Here is a 22,363-nt window from a genome sequence, read left to right on the forward strand (position 1 = left end):
CTATAAATCACCAGCTACTACCAAAGAGCTTCTCTGTAAGAGTTGAGAGATGTGAAAACCTAAAGATGATAACTTAGAAACCATTTATTCTTACATCCATTCAGCAGAATACTATTAAGTTCTCTTAGGGCCTATGTCCTAGCCAGCTGTGGGGTTTTAGCCCAGTTAACAGTACCACGCATGAGTATGGTTTTGTGGCACAGGATTTAAATCTGATCAGAAAGCTATTGGTTATGCCCATAACATTTGTGCCAGTATTGTACCAAAGGCTATATCTGGTCACAGTATTCATTACTGTAGTTTGCAGGATTCACATCTTGGTTATATTGTTGACTACTTTTCTCCTCCAGCAGCATGCATCAGACCTTACAGCACTAGAAAAGCTAGCCAATAGGGAGGAAGCTTCCAGGTCATTGGCACCTTGATTTCTCATTGCCCTATGACTCAACTGTCAAGTTCTGGAGAGTAACCAAGAGCAATGGTAATAGCTGTATTGTTTAGGGATCCCAGTGACAACCACTCAAAAAGAGGTAGCCTATTCTTTTATTTTTTCATTTAAATTTATTTTTTATAATGTATTCACTTTACATCATGATTGTAGCCCCCTCCTTTGTCTATTCCTAGTCCCACCCTTTCTTCCTCTTCTTCCTTATCCCTCTCCCCTAATCTTCAGAGAGAGCCATCCTCTCCTCCCATCTGACCCAGCCTAGTGAGTCTCATTAGGACCTTCTGCTCCCTCTCATGTGGCCTCCATGGCCACCCCACCAGGGAGACATGAACAAAGAGCAAGCAACAGAGTCACTGTTAGGGACAGAGGTGACCTATTCTTTACCCTGAGGTTTTCATTTAGTGGCTATGGTGCCAAAAAGAGATATTGCCACTCCTTTGTAGGGTCACTTCATTTAAACTCATTTTTATATTTTGGAGAGCTTCTGTATAACAGGTTTCTTATGGCTTTTTCAAAGATCTTTACTCTTCTCCCTCCCTAGTCTCCCTAGTCTTTTGCAACAACATGGGTTAATGCCTTCTCCTCTCTCTAATTCTTTTTCTCTGTGGCACTGCATTCTTTCCTCCTGGCAGCTTCTGCTGAAGAGTCTGTTCCTGAGGCCGTTTGTGTGGCTCTGCATCTTACAGCAGAGACTTCCCCTGCTGAGCTGTGGCCTCAGGACTGCTGTTTCCGGTCCATCTCCCTGTAATCACACACCCCTACCTTGGTGTGTAAAACACCCAAGTTCCTGGTCTTCACTCCATAATTAAGCTATTTCTATGTTTTCAACATTCGTCATCAAGGAAGCAAGAAATTTGCTGCCATGTTGGGAGAGGAAGCTGTCAGCAGATGACATGTTCTGTCCTTGGTGGGGCCTGTCTCTCAACATGGGATGGTTTGGGTCCTATTGACAGGGAGTATTTCTGCACAGTTGAAGCACATACAACCAGATACGAAAAATAGATCATGTGCTTCTGCTAGCTCATACCTGTGGAATTTCCACAGCTCTCTGTGATTTCAGTTTATTCTAGATTTGAATGTCTGGATGAGTGCAGAAGCTGGGGTCCTATTTCTGATTATCTGAAGACACACAGTGATCCTGTCTCTTCCCATATACAAATTGTCACTTAATTAGTGGATTCCTGTCTCTGAGATCTAACCACAGCTCTTCCATGGTCCCTTTGTGTGTGTCAAAATATAGTGTTATAGAAACTGTAGTGCCTGGCTCCCATGTTACTTACTGTAGCCATGACACAATTGTATGGCAGTGTGTCACAAACTAACCATGAAAATACTCTGAGGTATAGAAAGGACATGATCTATCATTATCTCCACAATAACAGGAAACCAGAGGAGAATATTCCTCAGAGCACCATGGGGCTTCCATGTTACAGTGGGATGAGAGAAGCATGGGTGAGCTGGGGTTCTCAATGTCCAAGAGAAAACAAATCTGCTTAATTCAGATGAAAGATACCTGCAAAAAAAAAGCAAAAAAAAAAAAAAAAAAAAAAAAGAAAGATACCTGCAATACCTCTGAGAGGGACACGGTGGTTCTCTCTTTACAAAGCAAATGGCAGGAGGTGTCATTCTGGATCGAGGGCAAAGCTGTGTCTGCACTTATGTGTGCTCATGCTGTGCTTGTGAATGTGTGTGCACCTATAGGATCTGGTGTCTGTGTTTATGTGTGTAGCAGATGTGTGTTCCTATGTGACAGATGACCCAGTACGTGTATCTACTCCCACAACTCTACATTTCACATGCCTGGGTATTTGAGCACAAATCCTAAACTTTTTTGGAACACTGAGAGGCTGTGGTAAATTGTTAATAATTAGAGTTATGCCAGAAAAACATTGTCAAACACAGGAGGAAAAGGGTAACAGAGAGAAAATCCATGTGAAGCCACTGCACTGCCATAATAGGAAAATGGACACAGCTGTGCTATGCATTCTGAAGTTATTTAATTTCCTGTTATTCCTACTATCGATTAATAATTAACCGGGGTTGGGGGAAGCTGACTTTTAAAACAGGGTCTTGGATGTTTCCTGCTGTGTGTGAACCAGCGGGTGTATGTGACACTTACAGAAGTGTGTCAAGATCTCTGAGAACGGAAGCTCCATCCTAAACATTAAATGATCACTAATTATTTCCATAACCAAACAGTGTTCAGAGACTAGATCCAAGAAAAGCCAGGGCAATGCGAAGCCCAGCTCTCCTGTGAGAGGGTGTGTCCTGACTAGTTTTATGTCAACTTGACACCGCTAGAATGATTTGAAATGAAGGAACAACAATTAAGAAAATGCTTCCACAAGACTGGCCTGTGGGCAAGTTTATAACACATTTTCTCTCCTTTCTTCTTTTTTTTCTTTCTTTTTCTTTCTCTTTCTTTCTGTTTCTTTCTTCCTTCCTTTCTTTCTTGTTGTTGTTTTTGAGACAATGTTTCTCTACATACCCTAACCGACATAGAATTCACTAGGTACACCAGACTGGCATCAAAGAAACCCACCTGCTTCTGCTTTCTGAGTGCCGGGATTGAAGGAATGAGCCACAATGCCCAGCAAGAATTTTTTAAATGCTGATATGGGAAAGTTTAGCTCATAATAGGAAATGCCACCCCTGGGCTAGGAGTCCTGGGTGCTATCAAAGGCCAACCAAGCAATCTAGGAGAGAACAAGCCAGTGGGCAGCACTCCTTAACGGCTTCTGCTTCACTTCTTGCCTCCAGGTTCCTGTCTTGACTTCCTACTCTGGCTTCTCTCAATGATGTGAAAGTATAAGCTGAAATAACCCCTTTCCTCCCCAGGTTGCTTTTGGTCATAGTGTATTATTACATCAGTAGAAACCCTAGCTAAGTTAGTATGAGTTTAAGTGAGGGTGCTGGGAGAGGTGGGGCTTATTTCTCCCTGCACATATGTGTGTTGACAGATATTGGGCTGGGACTCCTTTAGCCTGGAGTACAGTGATTTTCCTGAAGGGAGGTATAATCTTTGGATCCTGCTCTTTCCCCTCCCTCTACTGTTGAAGCTAGTGCCTTCTCCTTCACCTGAAAAACTGGAAATGACAAGCCAGAAGACACCCCAACTTCAACTATGGATGGAGAATAATGCCAGCTGCTGCAGGACAGAGGGCTGAGCAAACCAACCCCTGGCCACCCAGCACCATCTGATCCCCTCCCCCACTACCAATCCCCAAGGCAGTGATTTTAAGTCTCTGTGAAATCAAGGATATTCCAAAGACATTGGGGTCTCAGGGGACTCTTGGCATTTGAGCTCAAGGGCAGTAGAGACAAACAATTCTTCATTCATATTATCAAAGCAAACCACGAGGTGGTGTTCACAGTTGGCTCAAGAAAATGCAGGACAGAGAGGGAATGTACCTGGTGGTGTGTCTTGTGATTGGTCTTGTGAAAGGAGTCAAGAATATGTACCCGGGCCTTTGCCTTTCACACAGAGATAACGTGGGCAGGCCTTGGCATTCTCTTCATGTCCTCGCTCTCAAGTGCATTCACTCAGTATAGTTCATGTAACTTTCTCTAGAAGAATGCCTTGCGGAGAGAACATTCTGTACTCAGACCCCACCCAGAGTTCACAAAGAGTTCACAGCTTTCTTACGTAGGCTCCAGCACAGCATTCTTGTAGGCTGAGCCAGTAAGTGCAGATGCTAAGTTACGTAAAAACACTGTGTGGTTTTTCATGTGGCTCCGTGATAGAGAACTTATCTACCATGTAGGAGGGTGTGGGCTCCACTCTCAGCACTTCAACAACAACAACGATGACGACAACAAAACCCCTAAAAACACAATGAAACAAAAGAACATAGTGGAATAGAAGGAAAGACAATACGAGGGCTAGAGCTCATGATTTGTTGGCAGGAACATGGAATGAGGCAGTCTTACGGTGGCCAGAAATGACTGAACAAAGGAATATTTCATATGAGTGCTCTTGGTTTTGAAAGACAGAAATAGAAATGGTTGAAAGCCTCTCGAGTCTACCCCTTGCTCTCTTATCCCATCCCTCTATACATGGTCACATAGAACTCAACCATTGCCCAACTCATGTTACTCTACTTTAGAGCTCATATCTGTCTCTGAGAATGGGAGCATCTTGGTCCTATCTACAGGCAAGTACAAGTACATGTTACTTCCCATTGGTGACAACACACTTCTGTCTACTCCGCCTGTGGCATTTTGCTAGTCCCCTGAGATGAGGATTTGACTATTCCACTAACCGGTGAGGATGGCTGAGCAGAGATTGTGGGAGAGGGGCTCACGCTATTGTCTCCAGGCTCTCTGTCTCTGATTGTCTGGAGACATAGTCATCACTTCTCCCTACTGTCCACACATCCTGTCACATTCTTAGTGCTGTCCTGCCTCAGTCCTGACCATAAAGTCCTCCTTGGTTTCATTGTGGGAGTCACAGCACAGTTCCAGGAGTTGAAGAACTGGAGTAAAGCAACTGACTTCATCATGCCTGCAGCCCATGTTTCTGTGCAATGTATCATGGGCTGAGGAGGGGGAAAAGAAGAGAAGCCTGCCTTAGTCCCTGGGTAGCAGGATACCAGAAGCATATTCCTTTAGAGCCTTGGTGTCACAGTGAGACCAGCAAGGAAAGAGTGAGTCAAGGTCACATGTGGGAACAGAGTCTGTGAAAAACCAAATCTGCTCACCTCAGAGCTAAGACACCTCCACTGTCTCTGGGAGGAACACCAGGATTCTTTTTTAGTTACAAAGGAAACTGAAGGAGGCCACCATCCTGGGGCAACCAAAGGTACAAGGCTCTGTGCCCCGGTGCATAAGTGCATGTGGATGTGACTGCGCATAGGTTTGCCCAGGGGTGAGTCTGCATGTGTGTATGTTTGTGTGGACCAATGACCCAGGACTTGCAGCTAAACACTGGCCTCTACAGTTAACAGTGAGGTATAAAGAGCAGCAGGTTCTCGGGATGGTGAAATACAGTGGTAAATGACTAATGATCAAATCCATATTAGGACAAGAGTGTTAAGCACATGAGTGAAAAGGCAACACAGAGACACTCCTCACGTACTGCAGAACCCAAGAAAGCAAGGTGAGAGACAGCTGCCATGTGCGTTTGGCAACGACTGACTTTTCCCTAACTTTCTACAACGCATTAACGATTAACCAGGAAAACGAAAGGCTTACTTTCAATGTGGTAACTTGGAATAGTTTCAGCTGTCCATCGCTGCGAACAGCAGGGGAGGCTGTGAAGGTCTGCACTTGTGATCATTTAAACAATCAGTGATGGCTGATTCATCCCATTGGCCTGCAAATGTATACAAGACAAACAATGAGAAATGCCATGGAAACCTAAAATTAGCTCTAGTTTGTGAACATTGGTATGTGTCTTTGTATGTATGTGCGAGCCATGTGTGTGGGTGTGTAGCCACATATAATTGGGTACCTTGGATTACACTGAGCCCTCTCCAGACAGAAAAAAAAATAACCTTTCGGTCTGGCTCTCACTCTTTTCAAGACGTTGTTGAAAAGAGTCTCTGTCTGCTCCTTCACCTGAGAAACGGGCAGTGCAAGGCAGGTACAACCAAGGTCCTGCTGTGGATAAAGAATAATGCCATCCATGCACAGGACCTGCCGAATGGGAGATGAGCAAAGCCTACACGGTGGGCACCTTCTGGTCCTCACCCCATCACCACGCCCCAAGTCAGCATTGCTTCAGACTCATCAAATAAACGCAACTGCCCAGTGAAACACCAGCGCTTGCTCTTAGACCAATTGCATGCTGTGTGAGGCTCTGAGTTTCACTCTCAGAAACTGAGAAAGAAAGAAAATGTCAGCTCTCCTGGCAGGGGCGGGGAGGGCTGTGAGCTAGAAGACTGAGTGAGGGAAGTCTCAAGGGAGGCCAGGAGTCTGAAGAAAGAGAAAATCTGAGATGAGCACAGCACACACTGTTCTTTTTTTTTTTTCTTTTTTTTTTTTTTCTTTTTTTTTTTTGCACACACTGTTCTTAAAGAGGGAGCAGAAGTATCTGAGAAAAACAAAACAAAACACATTTCTCTCATCTTCCTTCCACACGTGGTCACGGGAATCTCAAAGATTCCCCACAGGTTGAGTCCAGTTCGCCTCCTGTAGCTATCCTTTAACTATTCCACTCAGCCCTGAGCTCAGCAAGGCCAGTCATGAGTCACCCCACTGCCACCTCTGTGCTTTATAAACCGTATCACTTCCTCCTAAGAGCAGGAAACGGTACAGACCTTTCGAAACTGTGCTGCTGAAAGCCCATTTAAGCTGTGAGTGACAAACATTCACTGCCTTCTAAGCGAAATATCGAAGAAGTGGCGCGATCATGAAAGATTTTTGACATTTAATGTGAATCCACCTCAGTAATTTATGACATGACACAAATTCTCATGGGTAGTGACATCTCGATGATTTAAAAATAAAATAAGAGAGATGGAAGCGGCTGGAGTTCACTGTTCAGTGCCCAGGCTGTCACAATTATCCTCCACTCTGTTAGGTGGACAGTTGCTGGGGCCTGAGGCCCAGCCTCGCCCCTCACTGAAGTAACTGGCACAAGTCAGGCACTGGGAGCTCAGGGGAAGGGAGAGCTTGGAAGAGAGGAGACTGGGTACTGGTCTGCAGAGAAACCTCAAAGGGTTCCCTGGATATTGGGGACACGTGCACCAAGGTTTTTGGTGATGGAGGAGATGGGGATGTAAGGAATGGGAGATGCTTAAGATTTTCCAGGGAAGCGTCAGGGAGCCCTGGAATGTGACATACATTGTGTCCTAAGTGAGCAAAAGGAGACGGTCCGTGTGGATACCAGCACAGGGGCCAGTGGCTGTTGTGTGACATTTTTTTTTTCCTGGAGGGCACAACATACACATCTACTGACCCCTGACACAGAGTCCGCAACAGTCCAAGGTACAGATACCAACAAAGTTCAACTTGTTGAGCCCATAAGTTTTATAGAGCTTACTTAGAGAAGCAAGAAACGCTCAGACTAATGTATAACTAAGGCCCACCCCCGCATGAATAACAGCTCACGAGAGCGGGGAAACCCGGGAAGCTCAGCAGGTCTGAGAGTGTCCTTCCCAAGTGTCTCTGGTCTCAACCCCTTCCAGGCAGCTTGGTGGGTTTCTGCTTCTTCTGGGCAGCTGGTCTGGTCTCACACCATTCTTTGCAGCTCAGCTTCATTAATTTGAGTGGAACTCTCAGCTTTTACTGCATACACTGGCAGGGAAAGGACTAGTGAATCTAGTCAGTTTCGGGGACTTCCTGAAGGTATTTTGAGTTGTTAACCTCCCTACTTAAAGAGCTTCTATAGAGGATGGAATAGTTCACTCTCAAGAAAAGGGAAAAAAAAAAAAGTCATGCTGTCCAAACCTCTGGGCAATATTGAGACCTCAGGAGGGTGATCTTGTGCTGAGGACCCTGTAGTAGTACTTATGTCTGTGCTCCTGGTTCTGTCTGCCCATGCTTGAGTGTTCTCTCTCCCTCACCTAACCCACACACACATGCTCCCTAGCTCTTGCTTTCCTTGTTTACCCTGCTCCTCTTTACCCACCTTTCTAAGATCCTGCCAGTAAGTGCTAGAGGGTTAGTAAACTGCAGAGCTGCCCTGAACCTCTGAGAACAATGTGACATCTCTTCCCTGACCCCTGCATTGCATTTTGCTGAGAAACTTTTCCTCTGTCATCATTGTAGATACCAGTTTCTGATCCCATACAGAAGTCTACTCTCTATTAAACTGATTCCAATATGTCAGTAAATAAAAAAAAAAAAAAAAAAAAAAAAAAAAAAAAAAACACCCTCACCAACCCACTCCCTGTCTCACCAGGCACAGACTTCCTGACCACAGAGACACATACAAGCAGGGACAGGAGTCTGATCCAGTGGTCTTCTCTGCTCCAAATTTTCCTTTGTGCTGTTGTGGGTCTACAGTCGTCCAGAGATTCACTGGTCTGACGTGAGTTTGGGGTTCAATAAATTAGAGGCGTTTTGTTAACAGGGACACAGGCCAGGACCAAACCAGAGAGAATTCACTAGGTTAGGCCTCAGCTATTGCTACCCAAGAGACTGTAAAGGAAGAAAATGACAAAGTTATATTTGGGGCCAGACAAATTAACTCACATTCTGTCTGAGCACAGGCAAGGCTTGACTCTGTAACAGACATCCAGCAGGTGCCTGAGCCTTCCAAGCAAGCGAGCAAGCGGTTCATACAAAAGCAGGGCTTAGCAATTAGCCTGTTTAATCTTGTGACTCGTTACCTTGCAAGAAAAGCTGAGGCAGTGAAATGTTTTTCAGCAATTAGCAATTTTTTTTCTTTTTTTAAGAATAACCCAACAGCACCAGGAAATGGTCCATCTCTGGCCAGCTGGCTGGGCACATTCCTAGCAGGGACAACTTCCTCATGGCTTATACAAGCTAGGAACAATCTTGTTTTTACAAGTCTACCAGGGTAACCTTACCCTCGACACAGAATGTCCACCATCACCATGGAGATTTCCATGAGTGGCTCGGGAGGTAATCAATTGACTGAGCAATTGCCTTGCAAACAGGAAGTTATGAATTGGACCCCCAGGACCTGTATTCAAGACAGATTCAATGGAATGAGTTTGTAATTCCAGTACTGAGGAAGGAGAGAGGCAGATCCCTGGAGCTCACATGGAGCCACCTTTGCCTAGTTGGTGAGGTCCAAAGCCATCTATCTTAAAACGAGGAGAATGGTGTCTGAGTGACACCACCACCCACACATGTGCCCACCTACACACATGCACATGCTCATTCATACACACACATACAAACATACAGACATTGCTCAGTGGGTAGGAGAAAGAAAAGCAACAGGACAACAAGCATGGGGGCTGTGGGAGGGGTAGTTATAGCAAGTGTGCGCAACCACTGAGCCCTGGGCTCCCTGGGGCTGAAAGTCAGTACTGTCCAGCAAAAGCTCATCGGAACAGAGGGACTTGAGGCAGGCAAGAAGAATGATCAGGGCTACTGGGCTAGGTGACCAAGGTAACTGAGCCTCAGGAAGCCCTTGAAATGGACTCTGGCCACTACAGCCCAGCTCCGCCTCCCTCTTTGAAGGAGGATGTGAAACCTACTCAGCTGAATTGTGTAAACCAGCCAACTAGTTCTGGAAATAGAAACCAAACTCTACCCTCACTGCAGTCCCTCCCTTCAGGGACCAAGCAAGAAGATTCCGGATCTAAAAACTACAGAGCAGAGAGCAAACACTGTGTGGACCAGGATCGGCAAGAAAGTCTGAAGAGATCAGCCACAAATTCCCAGCTGTTCTTCCCTCCTAAAGCACCAGGATTCCAGCACCCTGCAGCCCATCTGCTTCCTGAACACTCCAGCTTAGACCATTGCACAGAGAGCCTTCCAGCGACCCTGCTCCAGGAGAAGAGGTGACATCACAGGAAGGCCACTGGCATCACCACTCAGGAGCAGGTACATGAGGGGTTTCTAAGTGCAGCTTAGCCACAAATCCCACTTCCTTGTGACATGAAAGGGGGGATTTCAGATACCAGGACAGAGGATGTTGTGTTCTGGCTTATTTTCTCAGGGTCTGTTCACAGAACGGCCCTTCTCTGTCTTGTGACCACAGAGCATCACAGCCCACCAGCCAGGCAGCCAATTTTCTCATCGCCTTTCCATGCCTGGGTCTATTGCTCTTCCGATGAGAGCTTAGGCTTGGAGAAAGAGGGCAGGGTGTGGGATCAGAATCCTCACAGCCAATGCTGTGACCTGCTTGGGGTGGGTTTTTGTTACTGCAGCTGTTTGTTACTTTCATTGTTTTGGTTTGGTTTTCATTTGAGGCTGGGTGACACTGTGTGCCTGTCTGGTCTAGAACTTGTAAATCAGGCTGGCTTCAAACTAGGAGACCCATCTACCTCTGCCTCCTGGTGCCAAGATTAAAGCACCCACTCCCAGCTATACTGTAACTATGTTATTTACCCCATGGAGACAGAAATGCTATCATCAGAACACCCACTGGTATTACCTGGTCGACAATGAACCTGTGAGAAGCCATTATCTACTCTTGATCAGCAAGAGCACTAGCAATAGCTTGTATTGTTTGGGGATTTCAGGAGCCTTCATAAACCAGCATCTCATTGGGAGTTCACCCACTCTTGGGACTAGGATTTCCATATCACATAGTCTCTGTCTTCTGGGAGAAGCTTCACCCACCCATTCAAGGTATAGCTATTCAAATTTTGTTTTGTTTTGTTTTGTTTTTATTAGCTTGCAAAGTAGTGTATTTCCCTAAGGTTTTTTTCAAACATATTTAGGTTTTTTTGATTGGTTGGTTGGTTGGTTGGTTGGCTTCTCCACAGTTTCTCCTGCCCCTCAGCTCTCTGGCTGTCCTCCCTGTTCAAATACCCATTATTTGATACCCATTATTCCACCACTCCCTTTCATATTCACATATGTGCTACTACCCATCTCCATCCAAAGCTATTTTTCACCCCTCTTATGGGGTCCATTCCAGTTTCAATCCTTTAGCATGAGAGGTTTTGGGGGTTTTGTTGTTATTTGTTTGTTTGTTTGTTTGTTTTATTATTTAGTGTCTTTTTTTCTTGAAGGTTTAAATGTTTTCTTTATAGAGGGCGTTCCTTCCTTGGTTAGGCTTGTTCTGAGGTATGTTATTGGGAGAAGGGGCTGGCTAATGTAAATGAGACTGAACTCCAGTTTCTTCTTCAGCGTGTTTGTCATTGCTATACATGAAGGTGAGCAAGATTGGTACACTAATTTTGAATTCTATCACTTTGCTGAAAGTGATTCTTGGAGTTCTCTGAGAGAAGTCTTTAGGTTCTCTAAAATACAGAATTATATTATCTTTGACTTCTCCTTTCCTACATACATACATATAGATATATAAAGATAGATAGATAGATAGATAGATAGATAGATAGATAGATAGATAGAGATAGATATTTGTTTCTTAGGTCTTATTTGTCCTAGCTGAAACTTCTAGTACTGAACTGAATAGGAGTAAAGTGAGTGGACCCTCTTGTCTTGTTCCTGGGCTCAGTGTGTTTGCGTTGAGGTTTTCCCACTTAAGTGCAGTGTTGGTTATAGTGTTGTCGTGTTCAGCCTTTATTATGTTGAGATGTATTCTCTCCATTTATAATTTCTTTAGGACTTTATCATGAAGAGATGTCCAATTTTTTCAGACCCAAGGGCTCCTAGGAAAATTGTCCCCAGACTGAGCTAGAGTCCTCCCTCCAGGATGCTCTGCACATCCCCATTTCCAAAAGTCTACTCAGTCCTCCTGTGGCCATGAACATGAACTTGGAAACCAAGTCTGGCTGAACATCTAATATCTTCCTATTTTCTTATAAAAAGTGCCACCATGTACCATGCAGCTGTCATGTGTTCTGGACCTGCTCTGAATTAGAGTCATATGTTCCAATTTGGAACACTCAGAACACAGAAACAGCTCTGTTTCACTGGAATCAAGAGGAGCAGACAGGAGCCCTGTCATCTGCTGATGATATTCTGAAACCTGTTTCTACCATGTGACTATTAAGATCCACAGATGCTGGCCATTACCTTGCCCTCACCTAGAATGGTATAGGTAGAGTTTTCTCATTTTTGGGTAAATTAGAAATTAGGTCAAGGTTCTCTAAAGGAACAGAACTGCTAGCATGAATATAGATATAGATACAGATACTGATATATATGTGTGTGTTAAAAGAGGATTTAGTGGCTAAATGGTTGTGAACTGGCCAGACCAACAGTCATGTCTCCTGAAAAATAAAAAGCCCAGAACACAGTAGTTATTCAGTCCATGAGGCTGAATGTCACAGCTGACCTTCAGTATACGTTATAAATCTTAAGAAATGGGTTCTAATACCAGCAAATGAATGCCTCAGCAACAGGATGGATGAACTTGCCAGAGAGAATAAGACCAAGCAGACAAGGACAAAAGCCTCCTTCCTCCATGCCCTTTTATGTGGGCTGCCATCAGAAGCTATAGCCCAGATTTAGAGTAGTTCTTCCAACCTCAAATGATCCAATCAGGGGCTGGAGAGATGGCTCAGAGGTTAAGAGCACTGGCTGCTCTTCCAGAGGTCCTGAGTTCAATTCCCAGCAACCACTGCACCAACTTCTAACATTGAATATGGCTCCAAATTTCTTATTGTTGTTATCTGGTTCCTTGATGGTAACCATTCTGACGTTGTTCAGATGGAATATCAAAGCAGTTTTAATTTGCCCTTCTCTGATAGCTCAGGATCCTGAAGAAATTTTCACGTCTTCATCGGCCATTTCACTTAGTGTCTCAGTGACCTTCTCTGTAGGGCATTAGCCCACTAATTGATTGAATGATTTTTTATTGTTTCAAGATGTTTTTCACATTGTCAAAGCACTCCATCCCTTCTCCCAGTTCTCACAGCCATTCTGTCATCTCTTCTGCATTGCACTAAGCCTTGTGGGAAGGAGGTTATATGGATATCACATTTATGGCTGAACATTCAAAAGTCACTTATCTCAATTCTTCGACCATTATGAGTCACCCTAATGTTAGTCCTACTCACTACTCACTAAAGAGCAGCTTCTATGGCCAAAGCTGACATCAGTACTATTCGTGGAAACAAACATAAAGATTCAGATGGAAACTGTGGGCATATCATGCCCATTTCATCAAACAACAGTAGCAGCTCCCCCACCAGAACCTGTGACCACCCCAACCACACGGTTTTGATTGCCCAGACAAAGGGTTTTCAATACCAAAGAATGAAAGGAGCTTCTTAGATATCAAAGTCATAGGTAACCCAACAGAGAAATCTGAGAATTTCCCACGTCCTTTAGACCACAACTTCTGAGCATGTAAGACCTGGGGTCTCACAGCTCAGGAGTTCAAGATCGCGCCCTTCCCAGAAACTCCCCCAGACCACGACTCGTTGCAAAAGCAAGAGGTTTATTAACCATTGCGCAATGGGGTCACCCCTGCTGGTCAGCAAAGAGTGGCACCAGGAGACAAAGGCCTTTAGGTTTTTAAAAGAAAAATTGCGGGAAATTTGAAATTGCAGTTTTGGCAACTTAGGATTGGATGAGGAAGCTATAAAGTAAGATAATTGGTTAGTCTTAGATACTCAAGCTTGGCCAGTCCTGCCAAGTATGGATGCAGCTGCAATTTAAGGTGGGGGTGGTTAGCTCATCCTTGAAGATTAGAGGCTGCGGACTTTTGGCTGGAGGTCAAAAGCTACTCAGAAGAAGTCTGGGTTTGTTGCTAAGAAACACTATCTCAAAGACAGGAGTTTTTCTTTTTGCTGAGTGAAGGTCATTGCTTGCTTGCCTTTTTTTCTCTGTCCTCATAGATAGGGTCACATTATTCCATTCTCTGGAAAGGTACTAAGAGGCTTTAGCTTAACCTGAACCTAAAACTCAAAACTATAGGCTTTAGAAGACATACAGGGTACAAAGTTGGTCTAACCCTTTCAAGCATAAGTTGTGCTTGCCAGTTGAGTTTGCTACCATTCGTGTCCATTATTAAAGCAAAACTGAAAACCTGGAAGTCAAATTACATGTCATAATATGACATTATTTGAGAGACTGACTAAGCTTTGAACTTTGGTGATTTCTTTTCCATACAAAAATCTTAAGACATAGCCCAGGCTGAGCTCAAACTTGTGGTCTATAGTAAACTTCCTTAGTACTGGTGTTACAGGCTTTGCATTTGATCTTGAAGAACAACAACAACAAAAAAAAAACATTTTAAGGAGGATGATAGCCAAAGGTAAAGGAGTCTGAGTCAAACCAAAATTTATACCCAGGCCAGGCCAGGAGTAAATGCTGTTGAGTCCTGTGTATCTGACAAAATGGGAGAAAGACTCTATTCACAATATGGGGGCAGCTAGTGGGCCCAGCTTTCACATTGGCTTGCTCTTGCTGAACTAATTTTTTGACCTTCCTGGTTTTTCCTCCCTTTAGTGACACACACAGGTCCCAGTCATGGGTCAGACTTCCTCTTCTACACCCCCTCAGAAGGAGGATCCTGATTTGACCTCCAGCCTTGACACAAACCTTCAGAATTTCAAGATGGAAACCAAAATCCTGTCTCAGGAATTAATCACCTTGATTCAGTCATACCTAGAGGATGGAAACCTTCAGGGAACAGTTTCTGCAATCAGCAGTGCTCTGGGTGACATTGAGAAAGTCCCGCTGAACATTGCAGTGATGGGAGAGACTGGAGCTGGAAAGTCCAGTCTCATCAATGCTCTACGAGGCGTGGGACCTGGAGAAGATGGGGCTGCTTCCACTGGAGTGGTCTGTACAACCACTGAGAGAACACCATACCCATACCCAAAGTTTCCCAGTGTGACACTATGGGACCTGCCTGGCATTGGGTCCACTGCCTTCCAACCATGTGATTATCTGAAGAAAATCAAGTTTGAGGAGTATGACGTCTTCATCATTGTCTCTTCTGGACGTTTTAAACATAGTGATGCAGAACTAGCCAAAGCCATCGTGCAAATGAATAGGAGTTTCTATTTTGTTCACACTCACATAGATGTTGCTCTAAGGGTTGAAAAACGGGGTAATTGTAGGAGATTCAATAAACAAAACACTTTAAAGCAGATTCGAAATAGCATTGTGACTATACTTAAGGATGTCACCCTCCAGGAGCCTCTGGTCTTCTTAGTCTCTAACTTTGATGTGTCTGACTTTGACTTCCCAAAGCTGGAAACCACCCTTCTGAAGGAGCTCCCAGCCTACAAATGCCACACATTCATGCTCACTTTGCCAAGTGTTACAAATCCCACCATAGACCGGAAGAGTGAGACACTGAAACAGGAGGTCTGGAAGGAATCCATGATGCCAAGAGCATGGGCCACCATACCATTCAGGGGATGGACCAAAAATGACATAGAGAATTTGGAAAAGAATTTGAACCTCTACAGATCTTCCTTTGGGCTGGATGAGGCTTCACTGGAAAAGATCGCTGAGGATTTGCATTTAACACTGGAGGAACTCAAGGCGAATATTAAGTCTCCACATTTGCTCTTAGAAGAGCAAGGTACATCCTTAATAGATAAACTATTGAAAGACATTAGCCATCCTTACTTTTCAAAGGTTTTCCACTTGCAAAATTACTTCATTGACACTGTGGCAAGTGACGTTAAAATTATCCTTAGTGAAGAAAAGCTTTTTACAAAGAAGGTAAGTTCATTCAACTCTCTATTGGGAGGAGTCAAATAGTGTTTTCCACACTTGGTCTGGGAAACAACTTTATTTCACTTTGCTGAAATGTTTCACGGTGACTCTGATGAGCTGTGTCAAAATCCATTTTCTGCATCTGTTGACATCTTGTAGTCTCTCTTGTTGAGACTGTTACATTATGCACTCTTTTTATTATTCACTTTACATCCTGATTGTACACCCTGCCCCCGTCTCTCTTCTCCTCTTGGTCCCAACCCTCACTCTCTCTACCCCTATTTGTCCTCCCTTTATTCTTCAGAAAAAAGGAGCTCCCCACCACCAACCCACCTCAACTCATCAAGTTAAATCAGGACTGTTAAATCCTCTTCCCCTATGGCTTTTCCCTGTGAGGAGAAAGTGATCAAAAAGCAGGCCACAGAGTCCATGTCAGACACAGCCCCTACTCCTGTTACTAGGGAACCCACATGGAGCCTGAGCTGTCCCTCACCTACTTCTGTGTAGGGAGCTTAGGTCCAATCTACGCACTGTCCTTGGTTGGTGCTTCAGTCTCAACAAGCCCCTCTGGGCCCTGATAGGTTGGCCCTGTCCGTCTCTTTGTGGAGCACCTGTCCCCTACAGGTCCTCCTATTCTGCTCCCCACCCCCACCACTTTTCCACAAGACTCCCTATGCTTTTCTCAGTGTTTAGCTGTGACTCTCTGCATCTGTTTCAAACCACTGCTGGGTGGAGTCTCTCAGAAGACAGCTATGATAGGCTTCTCTCTGCAAGCACAGCAGAGCATCGTTAATAGTGTCAGAGGTTAGCTCTCTCCCACGGGGTGGGTCTCAGGTTGGGCGAGGCATTGGTTGGACATTCCCTTAATCTCTGCTCTATCTTTATCCCTGCACATCTTGTGGGCAGGGCAAATTTTGGGTTGTAGTTTTTGTGGGTGGGTAGGTGTTCCCCTCCCTCCACTAGGAGTCCTGTCTACTTAGAGGGTGTCCTCTTCAGTCTCCATGACCCCTGCTACTAGGAGTCTCAGCTAGAGTCACTAATCTTCCCAGAAGGCTGCCCTGTCTTTGGTCTCCAGCTTGCTGTAGAGATGACCTGCGGTCATTACACACTCTTAAGGCTGTTCTTTATAAATTGTCTCATTGCTGTAGTATTTATTTCCTTTGTTTTCAAAAAGTATTTCCGTTAGATGGAACCCTACTTGTCAGTTTGCTTTTGTTTCCTATGCTTTGGGGACTCTATGTGGAAAAATCTGATGAAGTTTTTCACATACATTTCCCTTCAAGAGATTCGAATGTCCTGTGTTATATTAAACTCTTCGACCCATTTGAGCTGGTGTTTGTATAGGGTGAAAGGTACGGGTCAAGTTTTGGTGTTGCCTGCTGTCCAGTTTGCCCAGTTCTACTTGTCAAAGGATGTGCCCTTCTGTGCAGTATTAGTTTCTGGGGGCCTTGCTGAGATAGTGATTGACTGCAGCTGCACTCAATTGGCTGTATGGGTAAGCATATATTTCTGGGTCCTCTCTTCTTGTCAGTTGGTTGGTATACGGGCCTCTTTGCATGCCACTGTCGTGCTGGTTTGGTCATTGTGGCTCTTTTCTATGCCTTGAAATCAGGTGTTACAATGCCTCCTAGCTTTGTACTTTTTGATTACTACTGGTTTGGCTATTTGCAGTCTTTTCTATTCCTATGTGAATTTTATGATTCCATAGCCTAGTTATAATTTTTTTAAATGACAATGATGTTTTAGTTGAGATTGTATTGGGTCTGTAGATCACTTTGTAAAGTATGGACACTTTGACATTAATGTTTATAAACGATACACATGAGAATCTCGGCATCTTTTGTAACCTCTTTGAGATTTCCTTCATTAGTGCTTTGTGACCATTGTTCAGTGCTTTTCACTTCCTTGGATAATTATTGAAACTTGATTGCTCCCTGGCTTCCCTTCCTTCCTTTCTTTTCTTCCTTCCTTCTTTCACTCTTTCCCTGCCTTCCTAGGTGTTGTATGTGTATCATATATATTGCAAATGGACTTCCAAGATTTCTTTACAATTTTTGCATTTCTAAATTTTTATGGCAAATCTTATGTATCCATTCTAATTTCATTCATCAGAATTTTCTTGGATCTCACTGAGGGTTTTTTTTTTTTTCTTTTTTTCTTACATTTTAGATGAACATGCAACATGGTGGCTTCCGTTATGGCATTACCACATATGTGTGCCATTATACATTCTCATTCATCCTTATCTGTCCTCATTCATCCCTTTCCCCACTGCCCTCCACCACTCCCATCAGGGCCCTTTTACCCCAAAGGGTTTCTCCTTCACTTATACACAATCTGTTACTCATCCTATGTGTTCCCTCCTTTAACGTTTCTTTCTCCCCTCACATGTGATTGAGATTTGGTCATTATTTTTGAGATATTTAACAAGAATTTCAACCATTTCCATTTCCTTGGAACCCTTCATTCGAGAGTTAGGATCCTCTGTATGCATCGTGGCCTTGGCTACTTTTCATAGTTACTGTTTTCTATGTAGCAATCTGTGCTTCTCGGTGGACATCTCTACCACTTGCATATGATTCCTAATTAAGCAACTTCCCCAGAAAAATGTCTCTTAAGAGGTCAGCTTGTGATGCAATATTGGGTTGATTTCCAGCCGGACATCACAAGGTAGATGCCAGATCTCTACTCTGGTGACAATAAGTAAGTTTTGGCTCAGTCTATTCCATATCAGAATTGCAGAGAACCATTGTCTCAGATGGTCACACAAGATTGCGAACTCTCATGCACTGCAGGAAACTATGACATAAATAGTAGCATAAAAGAGATGCATCATATATGAATTTATGTTCATTTCTGTAGCCACAATTACCAGGAGTTCCTAAACATTGCTTCTGCTTGTAAATCAAATGTGGGCATAGTAATGTATCGTTCCAAATGACTGTAGGGCCGATGCTCCCTTTCCCTTGCTTTTACTGGTGACATGGCTTCCAGCAAGGTGATTGGCAGACCCAAGAATGGAAGTCTGCATAACTGAAGTGTCTGTATTGAGGTCTCCAAACACCAGAATGTGAGAGCAAAGTGAAGCAATCTCTCAACACTGCCTGCCTTTAACCGACTGTAATTCCAAAGTCCTGCGTGTCTGTCTAACATCAAAAGAAAAGAACACGGCTGTGGGTTTACACGCTTCTTCCCACAGTTCTGGTATACTTAGGATCAGTATTGATAAACTACAATCTAAAGTCAAAGCTATCCTGAAGCCTGTTTTTGTACCACTCAGGGAATATAAATACTTTTAATGTCCTTGTAAGATTATAAGAAACTAGGACAAAACTGTGACAAAAACTGGATGTGGCCTACAAAGTCCAAACTATGAAATAGAAGGACTTTTAAGGAAACACATGTGGAGTTCTAATGGAAACACATCTGAATTTTGTCCTTTCTCTTCTGCCTTATGAACTGACTGACCCTTCCTCAGAGGAGTTTGACGGGAATACTTTTCTTCAGGTTTCTTAACTTTAAAAAAAAAAAAAAGTGTCCTCCTTTTTTTTCAGTGTCTTCTTTGATATCTCTTTCTTTGTTTCTTAACTTCCTTCTGTATCCAGTTTAGGACTTTTCATTTTTGTGGGATGTTTGATTAAAGTTTGGGGACTGAACAGTAGAAAACAAAGATACGTGGGGAATTTCTTAGTAGTCTTGCTTGCCACTGAGGATATCCCCTCCTGCCCTGTTGAAAAATAAGGGTTAAGATGGATACATAGCTCCCTTCAAATGAATCTTTTTAATTTATCTTATTCTTTAAGTTTCAGGCAAGTGCATTTTTTATGTTAAGAATACCCCCATTCATCCCTTTGTCCCCCAAGAGAGTTTCACTTTTACTTTCATATCACATATACAATATAACATGTGTATCTATATACAATATAAGCTCTGTGAACAAAACAATGTATTTTTTCTTTCTGAGACTGACTTAATTACATCCAATTTCTAGTTACTTCCAATTTCCTACTAATGACATAATTTCAATCTTTTCATGGCTAAAATAAGTTCATACACATATATAGTAATATACCCAACCCTCTGTTGGACATGTAGTGAATCTTTGTCACTCCCCACCTCAAGTCCCTTCTCCCTTTATTCACAGACTACACAAGAGGTATTAGAATGGCTGTGCTAAGAGACCAGAGGTCACAAAGCCAAAGGAGCAAGGCTTGTAAGCATTCACAAGAGACAAGGAGCCTTTCCATGAGATACATTGCTTGAGGTTTTTGATATGCTGATCTTTGCCCTTTGGGTTTTTACAGTGTACAGGTATTGATTTTAAAAAGAGTAAACAGAAAGGATGCAGGCAGTCCTGAGGAGACTTGATAGGCTGGTTTCAGTTGGTAAGGGAGGAGGGCTCTTCCCTTCTGAGGACTAGGGGAGGGGGATAGGAGGGAAGAGAAAAGGAGGGTGGGACCAGAGGGGACAAGGGAGAAGGTTATGATTGGGATGAATAAATAAATTTTAAAGAGAGTGAACAGGAGCTGGAGAGATGGCTCAGCAGTTAAGAGCACTGTCTGCTCTTCCACAGGTCTTGAATTCAATTCCCAGAAACCACATGGTGGCTTATAACCATCTATAAAGAGATCTAGTGCCCTCTTCTTGCGTGTATGCATACATGCAGGCAGAGTATTATATAAATAATAAACGAACAAATTAAATGATAAGTAACATTTAAAGTCAATTTAAAATAAGAAATAAACACTGAGGTCAGTTACTGCATGAAATAAGTGGATCTTGAAATGGACAACAAAAAAGGAAGAAAATCATATGCTAAAGTAAGGGCTGAGGAAGACATGAAGATCACAAATCCAGCCAGCAGCCAGGAGCAGCCAGGAAGAGACTTCTGATTATAAAGGGGACAGACACGGAGGTCTGCTTTACCATAAGGGCAAACTCCTGGGCATTGCCCTGCTGTACTAATTTTACAATGTCTCTCTTTTCTCCTCTGTTCAGCATCTTCAACTGCTCACAGCTACAGGCAAGCCTTTCTCTAGAAGTCCATCACCCTTGATGGCTCAGCTTTTGGAGTTCAGCTTTGAAAACTTTTTTAAGAATTTCAAGAAGGAAAGCAAAATCCTCTCTGAGGAAACCATCACCTTGATTGAATCTCATCTGGAGAATAAGAACCTTCAGGGAGCACTGTCCACAATTAGTCATGCTCTGAGGAACATTGACACAGCTCCACTGAACATTGCTGTGACAGGAGAAACAGGCACGGGCAAATCCAGCTTCATCAATGTCCTGAGGGGGATGAATCATGAAGAAGAAGGGGCGGCCCCCATTGGGGTGTTAGAGACAACTCTGGAGAGGACTCCATACCCACACCCAAAGCTTCCCAACGTGACGATATGGGACCTGCCTGGCATCGGGTCCACTACTTTCCCACTAGAAACTTATCTAACAGAAATGAAGTTTGGTGAGTATGACTTCTTCATTATCCTGTCAGCTACACGCTTCAAAAAAACAGATGCTCTTCTGGCCAAAGCCATTGCAAAGATGGATACAAAGTTCTACTTTGTCCGAACCAAGATAGACAGTGACATAAGTAATGAACAGAGAAGCAAACCTAAGACTTTCAATAAGGACCGTGTCTTAAAGACAATTAGGGATAACTGCTCAAAGCATCTTCAGGAGGCTCTCTGCAGCGAGCCTCCAATCTTCTTAGTCTCTAACTTTGATGTGTCTGACTTTGACTTCCCGAAGCTGGAGACCACACTACTGAACGAGCTCCCGGCCCACAAGCGCCACATCTTCATGCTGTCCTTGCACAGTGTGACTGAGACTGCCATTGAAAGGAAGAGGGATTTCCTCAAACAGAAGATCTGGCTGGAGGCCCTGAAGGCTGGAGCATGGGCCACCCTTCCATGTGGGGGCTTGATCAGAGATAAAATGCACAAGTGGGAGGAGACCTTGGCTCTCTACAGGTCTTACTTTGGGCTAGATGATGCCTCGCTGGAAAAGATTGCCAAGGACTTTAACATGTCTGTCAGTGACATCAAGGCACACATTAAGTCTCCCCATTTGTTAACAAGGAACAAAGACATGTCCTTAGAAGAAAAACTAGGGAAATATATTGAATATATTTCCTCTGTTATTGGGGGACCACTTGCCACAGGCCTTTACTTTAGAAAGACTTTCTATTTGAAAAGTCTCTTCATTGACACTGTGGCAAGTGATGCCAAGGCTCTTCTTAATAAGGAAGAGTGCCTGTCTGATACCCCTAAATACTGGGAAGCAGCATAATGGAGCAATGAGTCACTTATCTTTGGACTAGATTCTGCCACTGACTTAGAGCCTACTTTTAAGCAGCAAACATTTTCTGTGAAAGATCAGGGGATTCATCCTTTTCCTCTTTCAGAGACAGAACATCACTGTGTCAAGTGGAAGTACAGTCATCAACAGTGTAAAAACACATGAGAAAATCTGTCTTCCATTATAATATTACATATGAGAATACATGGTTGTATACATATGACTTGCAAAACCTTTGTCACATTACACTTGGATCTTTTGTCCCAAGGAAGAGTAGGTAGGGTTGGGGGGGAGGAGTAAAGAGGGAGGGAGGGAAAAAGAAAAGAAGAGAGAAAGGAAGGAAGGAAGGAAGGAAGGAAGGAAGGAAGGAAGGAAGGAAGGAAGGAAGGAAAACATTTGACTGGGGCTTATATCCACAAGCAGCTGGCAGAGAGAGCTACC

At 43.7% G+C, this 22,363-nt stretch overlaps 1 protein-coding gene across 1 annotated transcript in view; it reads left to right on the plus strand.

The window, feature by feature from the left end:
• The first annotated feature begins 9,577 nt into the window (after positions 1-9,577).
• The window catches only part of LOC110551028 (uncharacterized), a 43,644-nt gene continuing 30,858 nt past the window's right edge, over positions 9,578-22,363 (plus strand). Inside the window, exons 1-3 of the mRNA XM_060365075.1 lie at positions 9,578-9,913; positions 14,402-15,631; positions 20,624-21,910. Coding sequence (XP_060221058.1) covers positions 14,423-15,631; positions 20,624-21,910 — 2,496 coding nt within the window. The 5' untranslated portion in view covers positions 9,578-9,913; positions 14,402-14,422. The remainder of the gene's footprint in view (positions 9,914-14,401; positions 15,632-20,623; positions 21,911-22,363) is intronic.

Source organism: Meriones unguiculatus, chromosome 11 (assembly GCF_030254825.1).
Source record: "Meriones unguiculatus strain TT.TT164.6M chromosome 11, Bangor_MerUng_6.1, whole genome shotgun sequence".
Classification (NCBI taxonomy): Eukaryota; Metazoa; Chordata; class Mammalia; order Rodentia; family Muridae; genus Meriones; species Meriones unguiculatus.